This window comes from Bubalus kerabau, chromosome 5 (assembly GCF_029407905.1).
Source record: "Bubalus kerabau isolate K-KA32 ecotype Philippines breed swamp buffalo chromosome 5, PCC_UOA_SB_1v2, whole genome shotgun sequence".
Lineage (NCBI taxonomy): Eukaryota > Metazoa > Chordata > Mammalia > Artiodactyla > Bovidae > Bubalus > Bubalus kerabau.
Genome location: NC_073628.1, coordinates 51,251,884 through 51,274,118, shown reverse-complemented (window position 1 = coordinate 51,274,118; position 22,235 = coordinate 51,251,884). Strand labels below are relative to the sequence as shown.

Sequence of the window (22,235 nt, the reverse complement as noted above, 5' to 3'; positions counted from 1 at the left end):
TGAAACAATATATAATTTTCAACAAGACAAAATGTATACACGCCTATCAAAGTGCCCCATTCATGGTAGGTGCTTCACAAAACACCTCTCTGTTCTATCCCTTGACCATCTTTAGGATCAGATACTATTCTTCTTGCACATTTGCACCAGTATATTTATAAACTTAAAAAAAAATTTTTGGCCCCATCATGCAGCATGTGGGATCTTAGTTCCCTGACCAGGGACTGAACCTGGGTCCATAGCAATGACAGTGAGTCCTAATTACTGCAGGAGTAATAATGCTGATGGCATTTTTCAGATAATCTCCTAGGAAAATGTGTTGCCAAGCAAAACATCTTTTATAACTACTATAAAAAGACATAATAACCTGTTGCTCTGAATAATAGCTATGATGAGATAAACACTCAACATAATTAATAAAGGAACTCACCTACTACAGAGGTAAGTTACTCTTATGTATGGTAACTACTAAAGCTAAATGAAAAAGCCAAACTCCCAAAGGTCTCTTCACATTCAGAGAAGTAGAAAGTACCTGAGATAGCATAGTCACCGTTCGGGGAGGCCACAGTTATGGCAGAGGCATTGCCAATGCTCTCTACAGGCCCCAGTCCTACGTGATTACTGAAGCTCAGGACCTGCCAGCCCATAACCTTGGCTAGCTGCTGAACTGCGTGCACCTGATGCTGTGACATCTGTAAATGAAAAAGGAAACTTCATTGACAATCAGAACGGGTATTTACTTGGCAGTGACTTGACATCATGGCTGTAAAGTGAACTTTCATTGGGGTTTTCACTGCCTAGCAAAGGAACCCTATCTTATGTTTCAGGAATTCTCCTCTGTGTGGAGCAAGGGAACAAGATCCCACCTTCCACTGTAGAAGCTAAAACAGCCTGATACTTGTTTTCCTGTACACTGGCAGCAGGAACACAGCCCACAAGCTGAACTTGGCCAGCTGGAGCCTCCCACCTGGATCACTGAGTTTGGAGGAATGTTCAAACAGCAGTGTAGCTGAGTATCTTCCACTGATCCCGTCAAGCCCACTCTCCAACCTACTTTGTTCTGGGAGGCTGTCACACTAACAGCTTTTGTATTGATCCTTAGTAAAGAGACAACCCTGAAACCACCCTGAGAGACCCTGACTGATGCACAGGGCAATTAAGAGTGCGTCTGCCACCAGTGAGGAAGGTGGTGGTACTGGGATGCAGCAGCAGGGGCCCTGCCTGCCCGTGGTTCTCACATCCGGCTTCCTTTGATCCTGAGCCATTCTCAAGCCTTATTCTCTAGACTTCTTAGAAATTCTGGAAGTTCTTTAAAAGGCTTTCATTACACTTCTGCATGTGTGATTAAGCTAACCAAAGCTATTTTAGGTACAATCAACCAAGAGCTGCCATACATCACAAACGCCCTTTAAAGGCACCATAGAGGCAAATCAGTATAATAGATTACTGCTTCTATTATGGAGAGGGTCAGTATTTTTGTAAAAATTTCTGTGAAATATAAATATGTGTTTCATGTGAAAGATATATTAGCAGTTCAAAAACCGACCCTTTATCCCATAACTCAGTATTTCAATGGATCATCACAACTCCATGAAGAAGGTAGGAAAAATACTGTTCTTACTTTATAGATGAAAGAAAAAAAGGTCAAAAAATTTGTCCAATGTCACAAAGCAAGTCTGTGGTATAGTTGGTACTAGAACTCAACACTTTCCATACTGTCCCTTACTATGAGGAATGCTGTCCTAGGGCTTACACATAAAATGTTCCATTCATCATTATGGAGAATGAATACTATAGTTTTGTATTTGATCGTCCTTTCTCTGGTTTTCTTGGATTAATACTTCACTTTCACGTAGTCCTGGAGGTGTTATAAATCTCGGCTAACAGGAGAAATTAAAAAAGTTTGGTAGTCTCAGAACTGGTCATGCATCTTAAATACAAACTAACAGTTGAAACAAATCTAGGACAGTTTATCAACATTTTCAATTAGCCAAAAGGTGGTAAAGTGTGCACTAGAAATCTCTGTTTAGTCGCTCAGTTGTTTCTGACTCTCTGTGACCCCCTGGACTGTTGCCCTCTAAGCTCCTCTGTCCATGGGGACCCTCCAGGTAAGAAGAGTTGCCATGCCCTGCTCCAGCAGATCTTCCTGATCCAGGATCAAACCCGCATCTCTTTGTGTCTCTCCTGCACTGGCAGATGGGTTCTTTACCACTGAGCTACCCGGGAAGTTCTGCACTAGAAATTAGTTGGCAAGAAGAAACAGCTTTTAAAAAACAATGTTACTTCTTATCGGCTTTGTTCTTTCAACAGGTAGAATGGAAGGGGCTCAGGAGCTGTGTTACCTGAGACAGAAGGAAGTCCTGAAGCTCCTGGCCCTCATGAGACAGTGTGATCACCCTCCCATCTCTGTGCACGACCCGGATCTGCTCAACTCCAATATTCAACTGCAGCTGAATGGACCTTTATAGACAACACACACTAAAAATCAGAAATGTCCAAAATTACCTTATACAAATGTCAAGAACCTTTAGAGCAAAGAAAAACAATACAACAGTTTTGATAATCTACACCAAGACCCATGGGGGGTAAGAGTTTCCTCCGGTTCAGTGAAAACTATCAGACTCTCACTAAACTACTGACACCACAGGCCACGGACCACCAGTCTACTCAGAAGGATGCGGGGCAGGAAGCACAGCTTGCCACCCTGCCAACAGCCCCTGCTCCTCTTCTCCTGAGGGCTCTGAGGCTGTCAACACAGCAGCCCCACACCTGTGTTAAATAAGAAGAGATGTGCACTGAGAGCGTGTGGGGCCTGCCCTGACCCAAAAACCTGGGTCCTAACAGGAGCCATGCACTCTTGCAACAGGTTCACAAGCCCGGATTCCAGGGTCCCCGCAGGAGACTTGGCCCACTGATATCACTCACCCCACCCTGGGACATCCAAAGCCACCCCCAGCAAGGGCTTGTAATTTCTCCCAGTCCAGAATCATTTTACCAACTGGGGACCATTTTTGCCATAAGCACTGTTGCCTAGTAACACACATGGCATCTTTCCTTATCAAGTTACGAGGTAACTAGAGTGAGAGAGTTAGCCAAAGGTCAAATTCTCATACAGAAAGGAAAAACGGTTAACTTTTCACTCTCTTCTGAAATAATCAGCTAACAAGTCAAAATATGTATGCTCTACTAACTCAGCTTAGGTCAAACAAACTCATAAAATAGCCAACGAATATATATATACAGGTCACAAATCTCTTCCAAGTCAGTTCACAAATTTTTAGCATATGACATGTACAAGAAACACAAAACTCCTCAAATAATACAGGTGAACAAATGCAGAAAAAAACAGCATTATACCTTTCCACATCTGATAGTACCTCTTTTTTCCTACCTTTGCTTTTACAGCCAATATTTAAGAATAAAAAACATTTTGGTAACTATATAAAACTGTAATTTTGATGAATTAAAGTTTATACATTTCTTTTGAAGGGAAAAAAAAAAAAAACAAAATTTACAAGGCTTAAAGAAGAAAAAGACTTATAAATCTAACCACATTTCTGAATCTTCTTCTTTAAACCAAAGTGTAAGGAAAAAGAAAGTTGTATCACTATTGGTGGGCACATACACATGGCAATTACTCTGAAAGCAAATCAGGGGACTTTCCTGGTGGTCCAGTGGTTAAGAATCCTTCCTCCAATGTAGGGAACTAGGGTTCAATCCTTGGTCATGGAACTAAAATCCCACATGCTGTGGGGCAACTGAGCCCACACACCACGACTGGAGAGAACCTTGCAAACCACCAGCACCACCACAGAAGGATCCTACATGCCGCACAAAGGCCCTAAGTGCCACAACTAAGACCCAACACAGCCAAAGAAAGAATTTTTAAAAAGGAAGCAGAAAGAAAAGCAAGTTGGTAACACTAATGAAAATCTTAAATGTCCTTATCTTTTGACACAGCAATTACACTTGGAGGACTTTATCCTATAGACATGGTTGCACACGTACAAATCACTGTTCTGGCATCCAACTAAAATAAAATGTTCAATGACAGGAAGTTGGGGGGGAGGGGGTTCTAAGAAAGAGAACTACTTTCAATTTTAAAAAGTGTAAGATGACCCTACCAGCTACAGAAGGTAGGTAAGGACATTCTATACTTCCTTCCACTTTCTCTCCTGTCCTGACACTGACTTCTCTTCACAGAAGTTTAAAAGGTGTATGCTGGATTCAATGCCCATAATCCCACAGTTGTTTCATATTAGTTGTAGATGCAAACAATTCCAAGTTGATCAATTTTTTCTTTTCCTCTCCTTAGTGCTGTAGGTTTGTACCTTTTGACCACCTTCACCAACATCCCACTACTGAAAACAACCAATCTACTATCTGTGTATTAACTTGTGATTTATGAACATACATCAAGTAGACAGCTTCTTCAGGAATGCTGGGGACAGAAGTCATTAAGGGCACACTCATGAACTGGAATAGACACAGGGGTTGTTTTAGGCTAAACGTTATGGGAAGTATGGGCTCTAACATAAACGATCCTCTTTACTTCAAATACCCCAGACTGGCCATGGCCTCCAGGCAAGAACTGAAGCGGATCAGAGTCTGAGGAAGCATGGCGGGCTTTCCACTCAGTGCTGGGGTTCACTCCTGACCATAGCTCAGACATGCGGCATTTACATAGAGACTATGTAAATAGTCTCTGTGACTGCTAAGGCACTGCTGAGTCGCTTCAGTCGTGTCCGACTCTGTGTGACCCCACAGACGGCAGCCCACCAGGCTCCCCCGTCCCTGGGATTCTCCAGGCAAGAACACTGGAGGGGGTTGCCATTGCCTTCTCCAATGCAGGAAAGTGAAAAGTGAAAGTGAAGTCGCTCAGTCGTGTCCGACCCTCAGCGACCCCATGGACTGCAGCCTTCCAGGCTCCCCCATCCATGGGATTTTCCAGGCAAGAGTACTGGAGTGGGGTGCCATTGCCTTCTCCAGAGACTATTAAATAGAGACTATTTTGGACATTCTTGCCTGTCATTTTTTTTTTCTTCCCTGTGTATTTTGGCCTCACCATGTGGCATGCGGGATCTTAGTTCTCCAACCAAGGATAGAACCCACGACCCGTGCCGAAGAAGCATGGAGTCTTAACCACTGGACTGCCACGGAAGTCCTTATCTCTTACTTTTAAAAACACTCTACAGCTCAAATAATTCACTGGAATGTTATGCTTCCCTATCAAATAAAACCCAAAATCTTGATGTAATCGCTCTGCAAACATCAATACATAAAAAGCAACTTAACATATTAAACAACTTCTTTTCAATACTTACTTGCATATCTGTTCATAGCCTTGCGATGTGATTAAGACTTTCACACTAGATTCATAAACATCATTAATATTTGACCAATGAGCCTGTATCTGAGGATCTTCAATGCGACTTGCTAAGCTGTCAATGGTTGCAGCAGTCCTTTTAAAGAAAAGACGTTAAAATTTTTATAGTCACCATATAAAATAATAAGGTGATAAACTGCTTATCAGTTTTATGGCTATTTGAAAACAGATGGTGACTTCCTGAAAATACCACTATTTGAAAAGCAAAGATCTAACAGAAAAGTCAGATGTAGCTCTGATGTACTGGTTCTCAACTTCACATCACAACATATTCTCAGGCCACACTGATTTCCTTTTAACTCCATTTGTTTTCTGCCACTCAGAAAATCTTACCAGAACACAAGTGAAAGGCATACTTCTAGGGTACTAATCTAATCTCTAAAAAGAATATAAATTATTCATAAATATGAGTATTTGATCCCTGGTAACAAATAACCTGGGATATATCCACACTTGAGAACTATTACTGTCATGGAATTAGTATTTTCAAGAAAAGCTAGAAAGATTTACTGCACAATTAAAATCTATACCCCAAGAAAGATATGTATAAGTGAGAAATAAGATTTATTAAGTGATTATGTACCAAATACTGTAATAAGTGCTTTCATGAATTATTTTAACCTTACGAACAACAAAAGTAGACACTACTATTATTACCTCCATTTTTCAGAAGGAACAATTTTTTAAAGTTTTGCTGCTTCCAAGATTACAACTACTATTCTGAAATGCATTAGCTGCTCACTTGTGTCTGACTCTCTGTGACCCCATGGTTGCATGGACTATAGCCCGCCAGGATCCTCTGTCCATGAAATTCTCCAGGCAAGAATACTGGAGTAGGTAGCCATTCCCTTCTCCAGGGGATTTTCCCGACAGGAATCTAACCCAGGTCTCCTGCCTTGCAGGCAGGCAGATTCTTTATTGCCTGAGCCACCAGGGAAGCCCAATTCTGAAACAAAATGGTTCTAAAGATAACTTTTCCCATGCCCCTCATTTATTTCAGGGAATATTTAACTTTATGGTTAATCAGAAATTTTCAACATTAACAACATACTCAATTAATAGCTTTTATACTTGAAATGTACAAATGGAAAGAAACAGTCATCTAACATAGTATTCCTACTGTTTATAAAGAACCTGTGTATCCACTATTCAATTTAACCAGAGTCCTTTAACCCCAATTGAGAGAGGATTAGATATTAAGTGCTGCTGCTGCTAAGTCACATCAGTCGTGTCCAACTCTGTGCGACCCCATAGACGGCGGCCCACCAGGTTCCCATCCCTGGGATTCTCCAGGCAAGCATAGTGGAGTGGGTTGCCATTTCCTTCTCCAGTACATGAAAGTGAAAAGTGAAAGTGAAGTTGCTCGGTCGTGTCTGACTCTTTGCGACCCCATGGACTGTAGCCTACCAGGCTCCTCCATCCATGGGATTTCCCAGGCAAGAGTACTGGAGTGGGTTGCCATTGCCTTCAAGTAAAGTGAAGTGAAGTCACTCAGTCGTGTCCAACTCTTTGTGATCCCTACCAGGCTCCTCCCTCCATGGAATTCTCCAGGCAAGAGTATTGGAGTGGGTTGCCATTTCCTTCTCCAGGGGATCTTCCTGACCCAGGGATCGAACCCGGGTTTCCCACATTCCAGGCAGACGCTTTAACCTCTAAGCCACCAGGGAAGCCACTGCCTTAACTTGCCCCAAATTACTCGGCAAGTGGCTGAGCCCTGGCTGAAGTGTATCTTTCATCCTGAATTTCGTACTCCTTTCAATGTATCATGCTGTTGTCTCAACATGTCTTCCAAATTCATTTTACTGAAAGTTTCCATCCTGAGACCAAAGACTAATATAAAACCATGACAAATAAAGCTATGACTGTATTAACAGGAAAAATAAAATTCAAAGTAAAATGTCATCCACAAAAAGTGTGCCCTCGCCTGCTGAGTACCATCAAGGCACCATCACTGAAAGAAGTAAAAACAGACCTCTTCACTAAGTGCCAATAAGGAAACAGAAGAGCACCCTGTGGCATTTGGGAAAGACTTTGTTTAGGTCCAATCATGCCAAGTTCTTTAGTAAATGATGTATGGAAGAAAGAAAATCAGAGGGCGGTCCCAAGATGGTCGAGGAATAGGATGGGGAGACCACTTTCTCCCCCATAAATTCATCAAAAGATCATCTGAATGCTGAGCAACTTCCACAAAACAATTTCTGAACACTGGCGGAAGACACCAGGCACCCAGAAAGGCAGCCTATTCACTTCAAAAGGAGGCAGGACAAAATATAAAAGACAAAGAGACAAAAGAGTTAGGGACAGAGACCTGTCTTGGGGAGGGAGTCGTGAAGGAGGAGAAGTTTCCAAACAGCAGGAAACCCTCTCACCAGCAGGTTTGTGGGGAGTTTTTGAATGTCAGAGGGCAACATAACTGAGAGAGAAAAAAAAAAAAAACCCACAAAATACACGCCTAACCACAACTCCCAGGGGAGAAGCAGCCCAGATGCTTGCCTCCGCCACCAGCGAGCAGGGGATGGACAGGGAGGCATGGGCTCTAACCGAGTGATCACCAAAGGAGAGCTGGCCGGCTGCGGACCAGCCCCTCCCCCCGCCAGAGGCAAAGAGGCAGGTGGGCAACAGTCAGAGCCAGAAGGCAAGGGGCAATCTTGGCTCCAGGGCAGGGCAACCTCAACCAAATTGTGAGCGGGCTCCTAGTTGCTAACCATGTCCTCCTGGTGTCCTGGATGGCTGACACCTGCCAGGAGGGTTGCAGCCTGAGATTAGCTCACCAGAGGACACACACAGTACACCCAGGAAACCGAGCGTCCAGGACCAGGGAGGTGATTAAGATGCACGGCCCACCTGGGGAGACTGTGCTCGCCAAGCACCTGGTTGCCAGAGCTGCTCGGACCTGGGAAGGGCACAAAATGCAGGCCCAGCCGAGTCTGTGCCCTTGTGGAGTACCCAAGAATCTGAGCAGCTTAGAGCTGGGAAGTGCACAAAATGCAGGGCCCGCTTTGGACAGTGCCCTGCAGAGCACCCTGGAGCCTGAGCAGTGTAGACCCGTAAAGCAAACGCCATGAGTGGGGGCAAACTCAGTGTGGTCCACACACTGTGAGCACTCCCCACATACACCAGTGATATTTGTTTGCAGTGTTCCTCCCCACAGCACAACTGAACAAGTGAGCCTAAATAAGTGACCACCTTCACTCCCTTGTTTCAGGGCAGAAATTAGAAACAGAGGAAGCCAAATGAAGCAAACAAGAGGGAACCACTCTGGAACTGACAGGTGCAACAGATTAAAACCCTGTAGTTAACTAAGAACTGGAGGGGGCCTATAGACCTTGAGAACTGAAACAAGGAACTATCTGAAACTGAACTGACCCCACACTGCCCGCAACAGCTCCAGAGAAATTCCTAGATATATTTTTACTATTATCCCTTTAAAATTTTTTTAAGTTCTTTATTGCTCCTTTAATTTTCATTTTTATAACCTACTATTACCTTGCAAAAAAAAAAAAGCAAATTTCATACCTATATTTTTTATAATTTTTGTGATTGATTTTGTTTTCTATTTTTAATATTGTATTTTTGAGACTCTATTCTCTACTCTAGATTTTTAATCTTGGCTTTCTGGTATTTGTTATCAATTTTTTACCTTTAAGAATCTAATCTCCAGTATCCATTTTCACTTATGGATGTGATTACTAGCTTGATTACTCTCCCCCCTTTTGATTCTCCCTTTTTTCCTGGTCACCTCTATCTCCTCCTTCCCCCCTCTCTTCTCCATGTAACTCCGTGAACCTCTCTGAGTGTTCCAGACTGTGGAGAGCACATAGGGAATTGATTACTGGCTAGACTGCTCTCTCCCCTTTTGATTCCCCCTCTTCTCTTCCTGGTCACCTCTATCTCCCTCCTCCCTCTTCTCTTCTCCATGTAATTCTGTGAACCTCTCTGGGTGTCCCTCACTGTGGAGAATTTTTTCACCATTAACCGAGATGTTTTATCATCTGCACTGTATGGATGGATAAGTCTTGAGGCTACTGTAAGAATAAGACTGAAAGCCAGAGGCAGGAGGCTTAAATCCAAAACTTGAGAACTCCTGATCCCAGGGAATATTAATAGACTAGAGATCCTCCAAAAGCGTCCATACTGACACGGAAACCAAGCTCCACCTAAGAGCCAACAAATACCAGAGCAAGACACACCAAGCTAATTCTCCAGCAAAGCAGGAACACAATCCTGAGCATTAAAAGACAGGCTACCCAAAGCCATGCCAAACCCATCGATGCCCTAAAACTCACTACTGGACTCTTCATTGCACTTCAGAGAGAAGAGATCCAGCTCCACCCACGAGAACACAGATGCAAGCTTCCCTAACCAGGAAACCTTGACAAGCCACTTGTCCAATCCCACCCACAGGGAGGAACCTCCACAATAAAGAGGAACCACAAACTTCCAGAAAGGGTACCCCAAACACAGCAATCTAAACAAAATGAAAAGGCAGAGAAATATTCAGCAGGTAAAGGAACATGATAAATGCACACCAAACCAAACCAGAGGAGGAGATAGGGAGTCTACCTGAAAAAGAATTCAGAATAATGATAGTAAAGATGATCCAAAATCTTGAAAACAAAATGGAGTTACAGAAAAACAGACTAGAGGCAAGGATTGAGAAGATGCAGGAAATGTTTAACAAGGACCTAGAAGAAATAAAAAAGAGTCAATAAATAATGAATAACACAATAACTGAGATCAAAAGCAATCTGGAGGTAACCAACAGTAGAATAACTGAGGCAGAAGATAGTACAAGTAAGATGGAAGATAGAATGGTGGAAATAAATGAAGCAGAGAGGAAAAAAGAAAAAAAGAATTAAAAGAAATGAGGACAACCTCAGAGACCTCTGGGACAATGTTAAATGCCCCAACATTCGAATCATAGGAGTCCCAAAACAAGAAGACAAAAAAAAGGCCATGAGAAAATACTTGAGGACATAATAGTTGAAAACTTACCTAAAATGGGGCAGGAAATAGCCACCCAAGTCCAAGAAACCCAGAGAGTCCCAAACAGGATAAACCCACAGCGAAACACCGCAAGACGCATATTAATCATATTAACAAAGATCAAACACAAAGAACACATATTAAAAGCAGTAAGATAAAAGCAACAAATAATACACAAGGAGATCCCCATAAGGGTAAACTCATCTTTCAACAGAAACTCTTCAGGCCAGAAGGGACTAGCAGGACATACTTAAAGTGATGAAACAGAAAAACCTACAACCCAGATTACTATACCCAGCCAGGATCTCATTCAAATATGAAGGAGAAATCAAAAGCTTTACAGACAAGCAAAAGCTGAGAGAATTCAGCACCACCAAACCAGCTCTTCAACAAATGCTAAAGGATCTTCTCTAGACAGGAAACACAGAAAAGGTGTATAAACTCAAACCCAAAACAACAAAGTAAATGACAGCAGGATCATACTTTTCAATAATTACCTTAAATGTAAATGGGTTGAATATCCCAACCAAAAGACAAAGACTGACTGAATGGATACAAAAATAAGACCCCCATAATGCTGTCTACAAGAGCCCCACCTCTAACAAAGGGACACATACAGACTGAAAGTGAAGGACTGGAAAAAGATATTTCACGCAAATGGAGACCAAAAGAAAGCAGTAGCAATACCCATATCAGATAAAATAGACTTTGAAATAAAGGCTGTGAAAAGAGACAAAGAAGAACAGTACATAGTGATCAAAGGATCAATCCAAGAAGAAGATAAAACAATTATAAATATATATGCACCCAACATAGGAGCACCAGAATAGGTAAGGCAAATGCTAACAAGTATGAAAGGGGAAATTAACAATAATAGTGGGAGATTCTAATACCCCACTCACACCTATGGATAGATCAACCAAACAGAAAATTAGCAAGGAAATACAAACTTTAAATGATACAATGGATACAGTTAGACATAATTGATATCTATAGGACATTTCACCTCAAAACAATGAATTTCACCTTTTTCTCAAGGCCCACGAACATTCTCCAGGTTAGATCACATCCTGGCCATAAATCTAGCCTTGGTAAATTCAAAAAAACTGAAATCATTCCAAGCATATTTTCTGACCACAATGCAGTAAGATCAGATGTCAATTACAGAAGAAAAACTATTAAAAACCCCAACATATGGAGGCTGAACAACACGCTGCTGAATAAACAACAAATCACAGAAGAAATCAAAATACGCATAGAAACAAAGGAAAACATGACAAACCAAAACTTATGGGATTCAGTAAAAGCAGTGCTCTGAGGAGGTTCATAGCAACACAAGCTTACCTCAAGAAACAAGAGAAAAATAAATAACCTAACTTCACACCTAAAGCAACTTGAAAAAGAAGAAATGAAGAACCCCAGGGTTAGTAGAAGGAAAGAAATCATTAAAATCAGGGCAGAAATAAAAGAAAAAGAAATAAAGGAGACTACAGCAAAAATCAACAAAACTAAAAGTTGGTTTTTTGAGAAGATAAAATAGACAAACTATTAGCCAGACTCATCAAGCAAAAAAGCAACAAGAATCAAATCAACCAAATTTGAAATGAAAATGGAGAAATCACAACAGACAACACAGAAATACAAAGGATCATAAGAAACTACTATCAGCAACTATATGACAATAAAATGGACAACTTGGAAGAAATGGACTCATAGAAAAGTATAACTTTCCAAAACTGAACCAGGAAGAAACAGAAAATCTTAACAGACCTATCACAAGCACGGAAATAGAAACTGTACTCAAAAATCTTCCAACAAACAAAAGCCCAGGACCAGATGGCTTCACAGCTGAATTCTACCAAAAATTCAGAGAAGAGCTAACACCTATCCTACTCAAACTCTTCCAGAAAATTGCAGAGGAAGGTAAACTGCCAAACTCATTCTACGAGGCCACCATCACCCTAATACCAAAGCCAGACAAAGATGCCACAAAAACAGAAAACTACAGGCCAATATCACTGATGAACACAGATGCAAAAATCCTTAACAAAATTCTAGCAAACGGAATCCAACAACATACTAAAAAGATCATACATCATGATCAAGTCGGCTTTATCCCAGGGATGCAAAGATTCTTCAATATTCACAAATCAATCAACACATTCACAAATCAATCAATATTCACAAATCAACCAACATACTTGACATTAACAAACTGCAAGATAAAAACTATATGATTATCTCAAAGGCGCAGAGAAACCCTTTGACAAAATTCAACATCCATTTATGATAAAAACCCTCCAAAAGCAGGCATAAAAGGACATACTTCAACATATTAAATGCCATATATGATAAACCCACAGCAAACATTATCCTCAATGGTGAAAAACTGAAAGCATTTTCCCTAAAGTCAGGAACAAGACAAGGGTGCCCACTCTCACCACTACTATTCAACATAGTTTTGGAAGTTTTAGGCACAGTAATCAGAGAAAAAAAGAAATAAAAGGAATCAAGATTGGAAAATATGAAGTAAAACTCTCACAGTTTGCAGATGACATGATTCTCTACATAGAAAACCCTAAAGACTCCACCAGAAAATTACTAGAGCTAATCAATGAATATAGTAAAGCTGCAGGATATAAAATTAATACACAGAAATCCCCTGCATTCCTATACACTAACAATGAAAAACAGAGAAATTAAGGAAACAATTCCATTCACCATTGCAACAAAAAGAATAAAATACTTAGGACTAAATCTACCTAAAGAAACAAAAGACCTATATACAGGAAACTATAAAACACTGATGAAAGAAAATAAAAGATGACAAAGAGATGGAGAAATATAGCAAGTTCATGGATCAGAAGAATCAATGTAAATGAGTATACTACCCAAAGCAATCTACAGATTCAATGCAATCCCTATCAAGCTACCAACGGTATTTTTCACAGAACTAGAACAAATAATTTCAACATTTGTATGGAAGTACAAAAAACCTTGAATAATCAAAGCAATCTTGAGAAAGAAGAATGGAACTGGAGGAATCAACCTGCCTGACTTCAGACTATACTATAAAGCTATAGTTATCAAGACAGTATGGTACTGGCACAAAGACAGAACTATAGATCAATGGAACAAAATAGAAAGCCCAGAGATAAATCCACACACCTACGGACACCTTATCTTTGAGAAAGAAGGCAAGAATATACAATGGAGAAAAGACAATCTCTTTAACAAGTGGTGCTGGGAAAACTGGTTAACCATTTATAAAAGAATGAAACTAGAACACTTTCTAACACCACACACAAAAATAAACTCAAAATGGATTAAAGATCTAAATGTAAACTATAAAACTCTTAGAGGAAAACATAGGCAAAACACTCTGACATAAATCGCAACAGGATCCTCTATGACCCACCTCCCAGAGTAATGGGAATAAAAGCAAAAATAAACAAATGGGACCTAATTAGACTTAAAACCTTTTGCACAATGAAGGAAACTCTAAGCAAGGTGAAAAGACAGCCTTCAGAGTGGGAGAAAATAATAGCAAATGAAGCAACTGACAGAGAATTAATCTCAAAAATATACAAGCAACTCCTGCAGCTCAACACTAGAAAAATAAATGACTCAATAAAAAATTGGGCCAAAGAACTAAACAGATATTTCTCCAAAGATGACATACAGATGGCTAACAAACACATGAAAAGATGCTCAACATCACTCATCATCAGAGAAATGCAAATCAAAACCACAATGAGGTACCATTTCAAGCCAGTCAGAATGGCTGCTATCCAAAAGTCTACAAACAATAAATACTGGAGAGGGTGCGGAGAAAAGGGAACCCTCTTACACTATTGGTGGGAATGCAAACTAGTACAGCCACTATGGAGAACAGTGTGGAGATTTCTTAAAAAACTGGAAATAGAACTACCATAAAACCCAACAATTCCACTGCTGGGTGTACACACTGAGGAAACCAGAATTGAAAGCGACACGTGTACCTCAATGTTCATCGCAACACTGTTTACAATAGCCAGGACATGGAAGCAACCTAGATGTCCATCAGCAGATGAATGGTTAAGAAAGTTGTGGTACACATACACAATGGAATATTAGTCAGCTATTAAAAAGAATGTATTTGAATCAGTTCTAATGATGTGGATGAAACTGGAGCCTACTATACAGAGTGAAGTCAGTCAGAAAGAAAAAGACCAAAACAGTACATTAATGCATATATATGTAATTTAGAAAGATGGTAATGATGACCCTATATGCAAGACAGCAAAAGAGACACAGATGTATAGAACAGTCTTTTGGACTCTGTGGCAGAAAGTGAGGGTGGGATGATTTGAGAGAATAGCATTGAAACATGTATATTACCGTATGTGAGATAGATCACCAGTCCAATTGAGATGCATGAAACAGGGCACTCAAAGCCAGTGCACTGGGAACAACCCTGAGGGTTAGGATGGGGAGGGAGGTGGGAGGGGGCTTCAGGATGGGGGACACATGTACACCCATGGCTGATTCATGTCAATGTATGGCAAAACCACTACAATGTTGTAAAGTAATTAGCCTCCAATTAAAATAAATAAATTTTTTAAAAAAGAACAAAAATGAGCTTTGAAGTTAGGCCTAAATCCTGACTTTGCTAATCTTTTAGTTGTATAACCTTGAGCAAGTGGAACAACTTCTCTGAATCCCAGTTTTACCATCAGTAAAAAATGTGCTAACACAACCTGACCCACAGCTAAGCATCAAATAAGTCAACATATAGGAGAGTGCCTTCCAAAATCCTAAAATGTGGGACAAACCGAAAAATATATGGAAAGCTTCAAAAAAGGTTTCAACCAGTTCAGGAAAAGTAGCTCATGGATGGGTTATCATAGAAAGTTTGGTGTTCCAAGGCACCTTCCTACTCAGCTGTCTTTCAAAACTTTAATGCCAAGTGTTGGAAACAAAAAAGTTACATGGGCAATAGATCTAAGGCTTCCCCAAACTTGACAGGGCCATCGACAACCATAAACTCTTATACTGCAGTCACCTCCCTCTCCCTGGGAAAAAAGATTAAAGTATGCCAAAAATAATGTACATAGGTAACATAAAGAAAAAAGGACTGCAGTTTCAAAGAAAGATAGTAACTTTGTCCTTACCTACTCCTCAGAAATATATGCTTTGCTTGTTTAATTATTTTTTCCAGAAGCCCTTCACTTGACTGTATTGAATTAATTTCATTTTTATCAAAAGCTTGAGGACCAGAAAGTCGCATTCTCTTGTGGCCGAAAGGTGCACTTGCTGGATGTGGCATCATAATGGAACTCAAGGTCTGTTTATGAAACTGTAACAAGAACAGCCATTTTCAACAGCCAATACCCACATATTAACTACACAATGTTCGATCAAATCATGGCTCACAGTTTGGAAACATGAAAGCAATGTATTGGAAGCACATATAAAGGTAGTCTAGGCACACAGATAACATGTTAACATCTACTGCTGCTAAGTCACTTCAGTCGTGTCCAACTCTGTGCGACGCCATAGACGGTAGCCTACCAGACTCCCCCATCCCTGGGATTCTCCAGGCAAGAACACTGGAGTGGGTTGCCATTGCCTTCTGCAATGCATGAAAGTGAAAAGCGAAAGTGAAGTCGCTCAGTCGTGTCCAACTCTCAGGGACCCCATGGACTGCAGCCTATCAGGCTCCTCTGCCCATGGGATTTTCCAGGCAAGAGTACTGGAGTGGGGTGCCACTGCCTTCTCCTAACGTCTATTAGGCTATGCTAAATGTGTTGCTAAAGAAAAGGGTCTCTCTCCAGCTGTCGTTAGTTTTTATGTTAAAACTTTTATTAAAAAACAAAAATAAATATTCTTCAGTAAGTCCCATTGACAGAACACATGCAATCAGTAGATAGTTATTCTACTATATCCTGGATTAGAGGTTCTAAAACCTAGGTACAACAGAACCACCTTAGGAATATAAAAAAAATACTGATCCTTGCACCATCACAACTAACTAGACCAGATCTTGGGGTGAGGCATGGGCGGCTGGAATATATATTCTTATTAGAAGATTCTCAGGACAGTTCTAAATAACCTGTAAGTAGAATGTATCCTGAAATAATTCAAGTAATCCTGTTCATAGGCACTGGCAAGACATTTTCCGATTACCCAATCAGAATCAACCTTTAGCATGCATTTCTTATACCTCTCTATAAAACTCGTGGTAGAATAGAAGCTATGCTTGGCCACAGAGACCATATTCATATTCTCTGTGTTCCCTGAGCCCATAACAAGATCTTGCACAGCACAGCTAGTGACCGTCACCGCTTTATGAATAATGAGGACTCAGCAGTGAGAAGGCTGTGCACTTTCACTGCTGTACGTACACTTAGCACAATGCAAAGAAAACATTTACTTCATTACCTCTCTAATCAGTAGATGCAAATTATGCTCTAGAACGTAAAGATGGTCCTCTGGACTTTGCTTCTCAGTAGCAGATTTTGGGGATTTCTTATCATTTGAAGAATGGCACAAAGAAATAGATAACTGCAAGCCTATTTATAAAAATAAGTAGGACAGACATAAATAACCTATAATATGGAAAAGCACAAACTATTTTCATAAAGTATTACCACAGCCCATTTTCAAAAGATACATTCTGAACTTAAAGAGGAGGCTTTTGTGATTAACATTTTTACACCAAAATGACTAAACATGAATACGATAAACTACCATGTATTCAATTTCTATTGACTTATAATGTGGCTGCTGACCTTCAGCTATGGCTAAAGACAGGTGAACAGAAACTGTAATTTGTTACTTCTAGATTTTAAATTAAAAAATAAAACAGAGTTAATACCTGGTATTACTGACTAGAAGACCTTCCCTGTTCCCATGAGAATCAGGATGAAATTTTTCACTCCAGAAACCCATTCTCTTAACAAGATCTAAGAAGATACTCAGAATTTATGTAAAAAAACAAGTGGAGCTAATTAAAAATTGATCTCTTGTTAAATCTAACTGCTTCTGAAAAATATTTTAAATCCAATTTCCATAAATTTAGGATATTATGGATATTTAATTAAGCATTTTCTAAATAGAAACACTAACTGAAAAAGACACATGCACCCCAATGTTCATAGAAGTATTATACACAATTGCCAAGGTATGGAAGCAACAGATGAGTGGATAAAAAAGATGTGGTATATATAAATACAATGGAGTACTACTCAGTCATAAAAAAATGACATTTTGTCATATGCAACAACATGGATAGACTTAGTATTATGCTAAATGAAATTAAAGACAAATGCTGCATGGTATCACTTACAAATGGATTCTAAAAAATAAAACAAACTAGTGAATATAACAAAAAAGAAACAGACACACAGACACAGAGAACAAACTACTGGTTACTAGTGGGAAGAGGGAAGCAGGGAGGGGCAACATAGGGGCAGAGGATTAAGAATACACAAAAGACCCTGAAGAATACATCAAAAAACTACTTGTGATTATGAATGAGTTTTTTGCTTCTTGTGGTTTTTTTTTTTTTTTGGTTTCCTATTATGCACATCTTAACTTTTAAGAAATAAATGTTATTTTTAAAACTTTTTTAAAAAAAGTAAAAACTATGTATAAAATAAGTTACAAGGATCTATATTCTATAACTATAAATGGAATACAACATTTAAAGATTTTAAATTGCTATGCTGTACACCTGAAACTTATACATCAACTATACCGCAATAAAAAATTTAAAAATATTTTTAAATTAAGCATTTTCTAATTGACATCTCATCTAGATAATAAGAGGACTTAGGAAATCTTCTACAAATAGTGTTGGCATAGACACCTCAAAGCAACTGTTACCTAATAACAGGTTTGCTAGGGCAAACTTTAACAGATATTGTTTAAAGCCAGGAGTGACACCACTAAGGACACAGAACAGTCAGCAGTGCAGACTGGGCTGCACACTTTGCTGGCTGTTATGGCTGTTATTTGGGGCTGCACACTACTTCTCTGCTGTTACTATTCCTTCAACATACCCAAACTGCTACCCTCTTTGTCCTGGCCCCCAAATCACAAAGTTTTAATTATCACTCAAAAGGGTAGGCTGCACTTACTTGGGAAGGGCTGAGAGATAATCTGATTTTTCACCACAATGTGAGGGATCTGTGATTTAATTTGAACAGCTTCCCGGGACAGCTGTGCAAAAATTTCTTTACATAAGAGAACATTTTGTGCTGCTTCTAATTTTGTCTGCCAATGTGGAGAACCTGAAAAACAGGGAACATGTGTACATAGTCATTACCTAATTGTTATTACTTTTTTAAGATTTGTGTTGGAGTAGGTCTTCATTGCAGCTCTTGGGCCTAGCTACCCTACAGCATGTGGGATCCTAGTTCCCTGACCAGGGATCGAATCTGTGTACCCCCTACTCCAAACCACTGAACCAGCAGGGAAGTCCCTTAATTACCTAACTATCTTAGGCATTAACTAGCTTAAATGATAATCTAAATACACACAACAAAAGTTCAGAAAACTATATATTACAGCTTACCCTTTCCAAAATATAGAATTTTTTACTTCTTCTACACAGAGAAAACTGGTAAATAAGTTCAACCTTTCAAAAAAGACTGCACAGGAATTCCTTTGTGATCCTGTCATGAGGATTCTGCACCCTCACTGCTGAGGGCCTGTGTTCAATTCCTGGTCAGAGAACTAAAATTTCACAAGGTGCATGGTGTGGCGAAAAAACAAAAGGACTGCACAGCTATTCACTAATAATTGATTAACAAATTATAAAGTCATATTTCCAACTGCTCTTATTTAAAGTACCTATTTTTCCTAACTAGATTTACTTTTAGTCAGGGCAGACAAGACCAGAAGTTAGAGAACAGAACTATACCTGGTTTGGATTTAGGCAAAGGTCGTTTGAAGAGGTTAACTGTGCCAAGGTCACCTATGTCTGGAGCCTGTTTTTGAATTGAAACCTATGTGAAAATAATAACACAAAAATGTGTTAGCTAATTAGCTTCTGGGCTATTAATAAGAAATTACTTGAAAAATACTTAGACAAATACCCTGATATATGCAGACCCTTCTAAATCACTAGGAATCTGGACATCAAGGGGACAGTAATCTTCAGGTATCTTCTTGTCTAGATCAATATCTGTATTCTTTATTACTTCAAATGTACCATGATGGGGAAACAGAGACCCTAATGGGATATTAAAAACAGGAAAATCAAAACAGTTAACATGTTTATTCAACAGAAATTACTGAGTATATAATAATATCTCACCTACATATCAGTGAAGTATATATTAAGTTCCCACCAAAAATGTGTGTTTCAGGGAGGTGGGGAGGAAGAGGCATGGTAAGCAAAAAGAAGAAAGGAAGCAGGAGAAAACAGCTATTTACCTTAAAAAAAAATAACATGTCTTAGTCTAATGGTATCATTATAAGAACTCCACAGGCCATCCAAACTGTTTTATTCCAATGGAGTTTTGATAAAATGAATATAATTCTAGACTATATATATATATATATATATTCACAGTAATGTAAGTAATATAATCTACTTACACAGATTTAAACCTTGGAGACTAAACACTTCTGGAGCTCAGCCTCTGTAATAAGGTTGCGATTGAAGGGTTCTGAATTCAACAAGAGAAGGACAAAAAGATAGCATATACACCACTTTTTGTCGACCAACTCCTAGACTTTATGTGATGTCTTTGTATGTAGTGCATAAGTTTGAGATAGCTGCCCTGGGCTGCTGAATTACCTGAGGAAGGTGTAGATAAATATAACTGCTATATTATAATACAAAAAGATGCTCAAGATTTTCTTGCAATTAAAAACAGAATTTAATCAAATCCTCTTACAACACAAGTAACCGTTTTAGGTAAAGTTCTTATGCATAATTATTTGTTGAGAAGAGCTTACAATGTCCAGAGCCAGAAAAGTACTGCTTCTATAAACATCTATTAAAATGTAAAAATGTCTTTGTCATCTTAATTCATCTTCTGATGGAACTTTACCATTAGAACTCAAAATTTCCCAATTCACATCAATACTAAGGCATGCAGGTCCTTGAGTTAACCACTTCAAATTATATTCCTTTAATTTGAAAATACTCATGGCTTGCTCTGGAAAATGAATCCTTTTCAAATATCACTCCGCTATCGTTATCTCAGTGATTACAGCCAGGGCTCCTTGCTTTTTTTATCCCTTGACACTCAAGAGCTTTTACCCCATTGAGCTGTGAATCTTACAAACTTCTACTGTATAGCTCCTCTCAATACACTTCAGCAGCTTAAAGACATTGCCACAACTGCTTAGAGAAACCTGCTATTACATATTATAGTTCAACAACAAAGAATTTATACCAGAAGATGTGAAGTCAAGACATCCAACTTTGTTATATACTCCAACAAAATATATTCCTTAAGTTAGGGTTGCAGCCCGGGCTGAATGGAAAAAAAGGTGAAGTGTTTTCACCATTATATCTCTTTGCTGCCGCTGCTGCTAAGTCGCTTCAGTCGTGTCCGACTCTGTGCGACCCCATAGACGGCAGCCCACCAGGCTCCCCCGTCCCTGGGATTCTCCAAGCAAGAATACTGGAGTGGGTTGCTGTTTCCTCCTCCAATGCATGAAAGTGAAAAGTGAGAGTAAAGTCGCTCAGTCGTGTCCGACTCTTCGCAACCCCATGGACTGCAGCCTACCAGGCTCCTCCATCCATGGAATTTTCCAGGCAAGAGTACTGGAGTGGGGTGCCATCGCTTTCTTACCCAGGAGTTAAAAACAGCTTACCAGACTTAAGGGAGAAAAACAGAATAAGAAAGAAAAGAAATGTTTCTTTTTTTCTTTTATGCTCAGTGTTTAAGGTACTGATCAAACTCCCCAGCTGAGGAGTCCAGTCCCGCCTATTTCTGACTAAAACATCAATTATGGTTCAGGGTGTGTTAGCACATAAACTCTCTCTCTGAACTTTCTGTTAAATGAACCTAAAATTTTTTCAAATTAACTATATATCTTTATATATGGCTGACTTCCCAGGTGGCACCAGTGGTAAAGAACCTGCCTGCCAATGCAGGAGACGCAGGAAATGCAGATTCGATCCCTGGGTCAGGAAGATCCCCTGGAGTAAGAAATGGCAACCCATTCCAATATTCTTCCCTGGAAAATTTCATGGACAGAGGAGCCTGGTGGGCTATATAGTCCTTGGGGTTGCAAAGAGTCAGACACGACTGAACCTACACACATATATAAGGCTATGATGAGAATAATTTGAGTTTTTTCAGGCTTATGTGTACAGAAATTAAAACTTCAAAATGCAGCATGTAATTGAGAATATTATTATAAAAGAATCAACATTTATAGTTTTTAACAAACTATTGTTAAAAAGCAGAGTTTTTAACAGTTATCTATACCTGCACTTCTGTAGCTCAGATCTCCAAGAATTTTATCTCCAACTTTTCTAAGCTTCCAGTGTTGCCTCAATCTCAAAAGCTCAGAGTTGAAGTCTCTTTGTAGCTTATTTTCCTGGTTTTCAGTGACTGATTTTGTCAGTCTCTCTGCCCCCTTCAGTAGGATCTGTGCTGCTCCAGCAAGTGACTTCTTTTTAGATATTAACTGCAACGTCTGAGGATTCTATCAGAAACAATCCAGAAGTGTAGGGCTGTATTATTTTTAAATGCTTTTTTAAAATGATACATTTCCTCAAAAATAAAATACCTACTCAAGGGAAAATTAAAAAAGAAAAGCAAGAAGGGAGAAAAGCACATAATGTTTAAAAGAATAATAACCTTAACCCACTTCTTTGGTCACTTGATAAGAGACTTACGCTAAACTGAAA

The 22,235-nt window shown here is 39.5% G+C and overlaps 1 protein-coding gene across 3 annotated transcripts in view; it reads right to left on the bottom strand.

Annotated features, from left to right (window-relative positions):
* The window catches only part of MED17 (mediator complex subunit 17), a 28,105-nt gene that overhangs the window by 1,396 nt on the left and 4,474 nt on the right, over nt 1–22,235 (bottom strand). The window contains exons 3-11 of one of the 3 annotated variants that reach the window (XM_055581656.1): nt 21,811–22,030; nt 19,456–19,592; nt 19,281–19,365; nt 18,496–18,648; nt 16,796–16,926; nt 15,526–15,710; nt 5,325–5,462; nt 2,343–2,460; nt 533–692 (exon numbers count right to left, since the gene is read on the bottom strand). In XM_055581656.1, the coding sequence (XP_055437631.1) occupies nt 533–692; nt 2,343–2,460; nt 5,325–5,462; nt 15,526–15,710; nt 16,796–16,926; nt 18,496–18,648; nt 19,281–19,365; nt 19,456–19,592; nt 21,811–22,030 (1,327 nt within the window). The remainder of the gene's footprint in view (nt 1–532; nt 693–2,342; nt 2,461–5,324; nt 5,463–15,525; nt 15,711–16,795; nt 16,927–18,495; nt 18,649–19,280; nt 19,366–19,455; nt 19,593–21,810; nt 22,031–22,235) is intronic. The other 2 variants (XM_055581658.1, XM_055581657.1) reach the window with 2 other exon arrangements.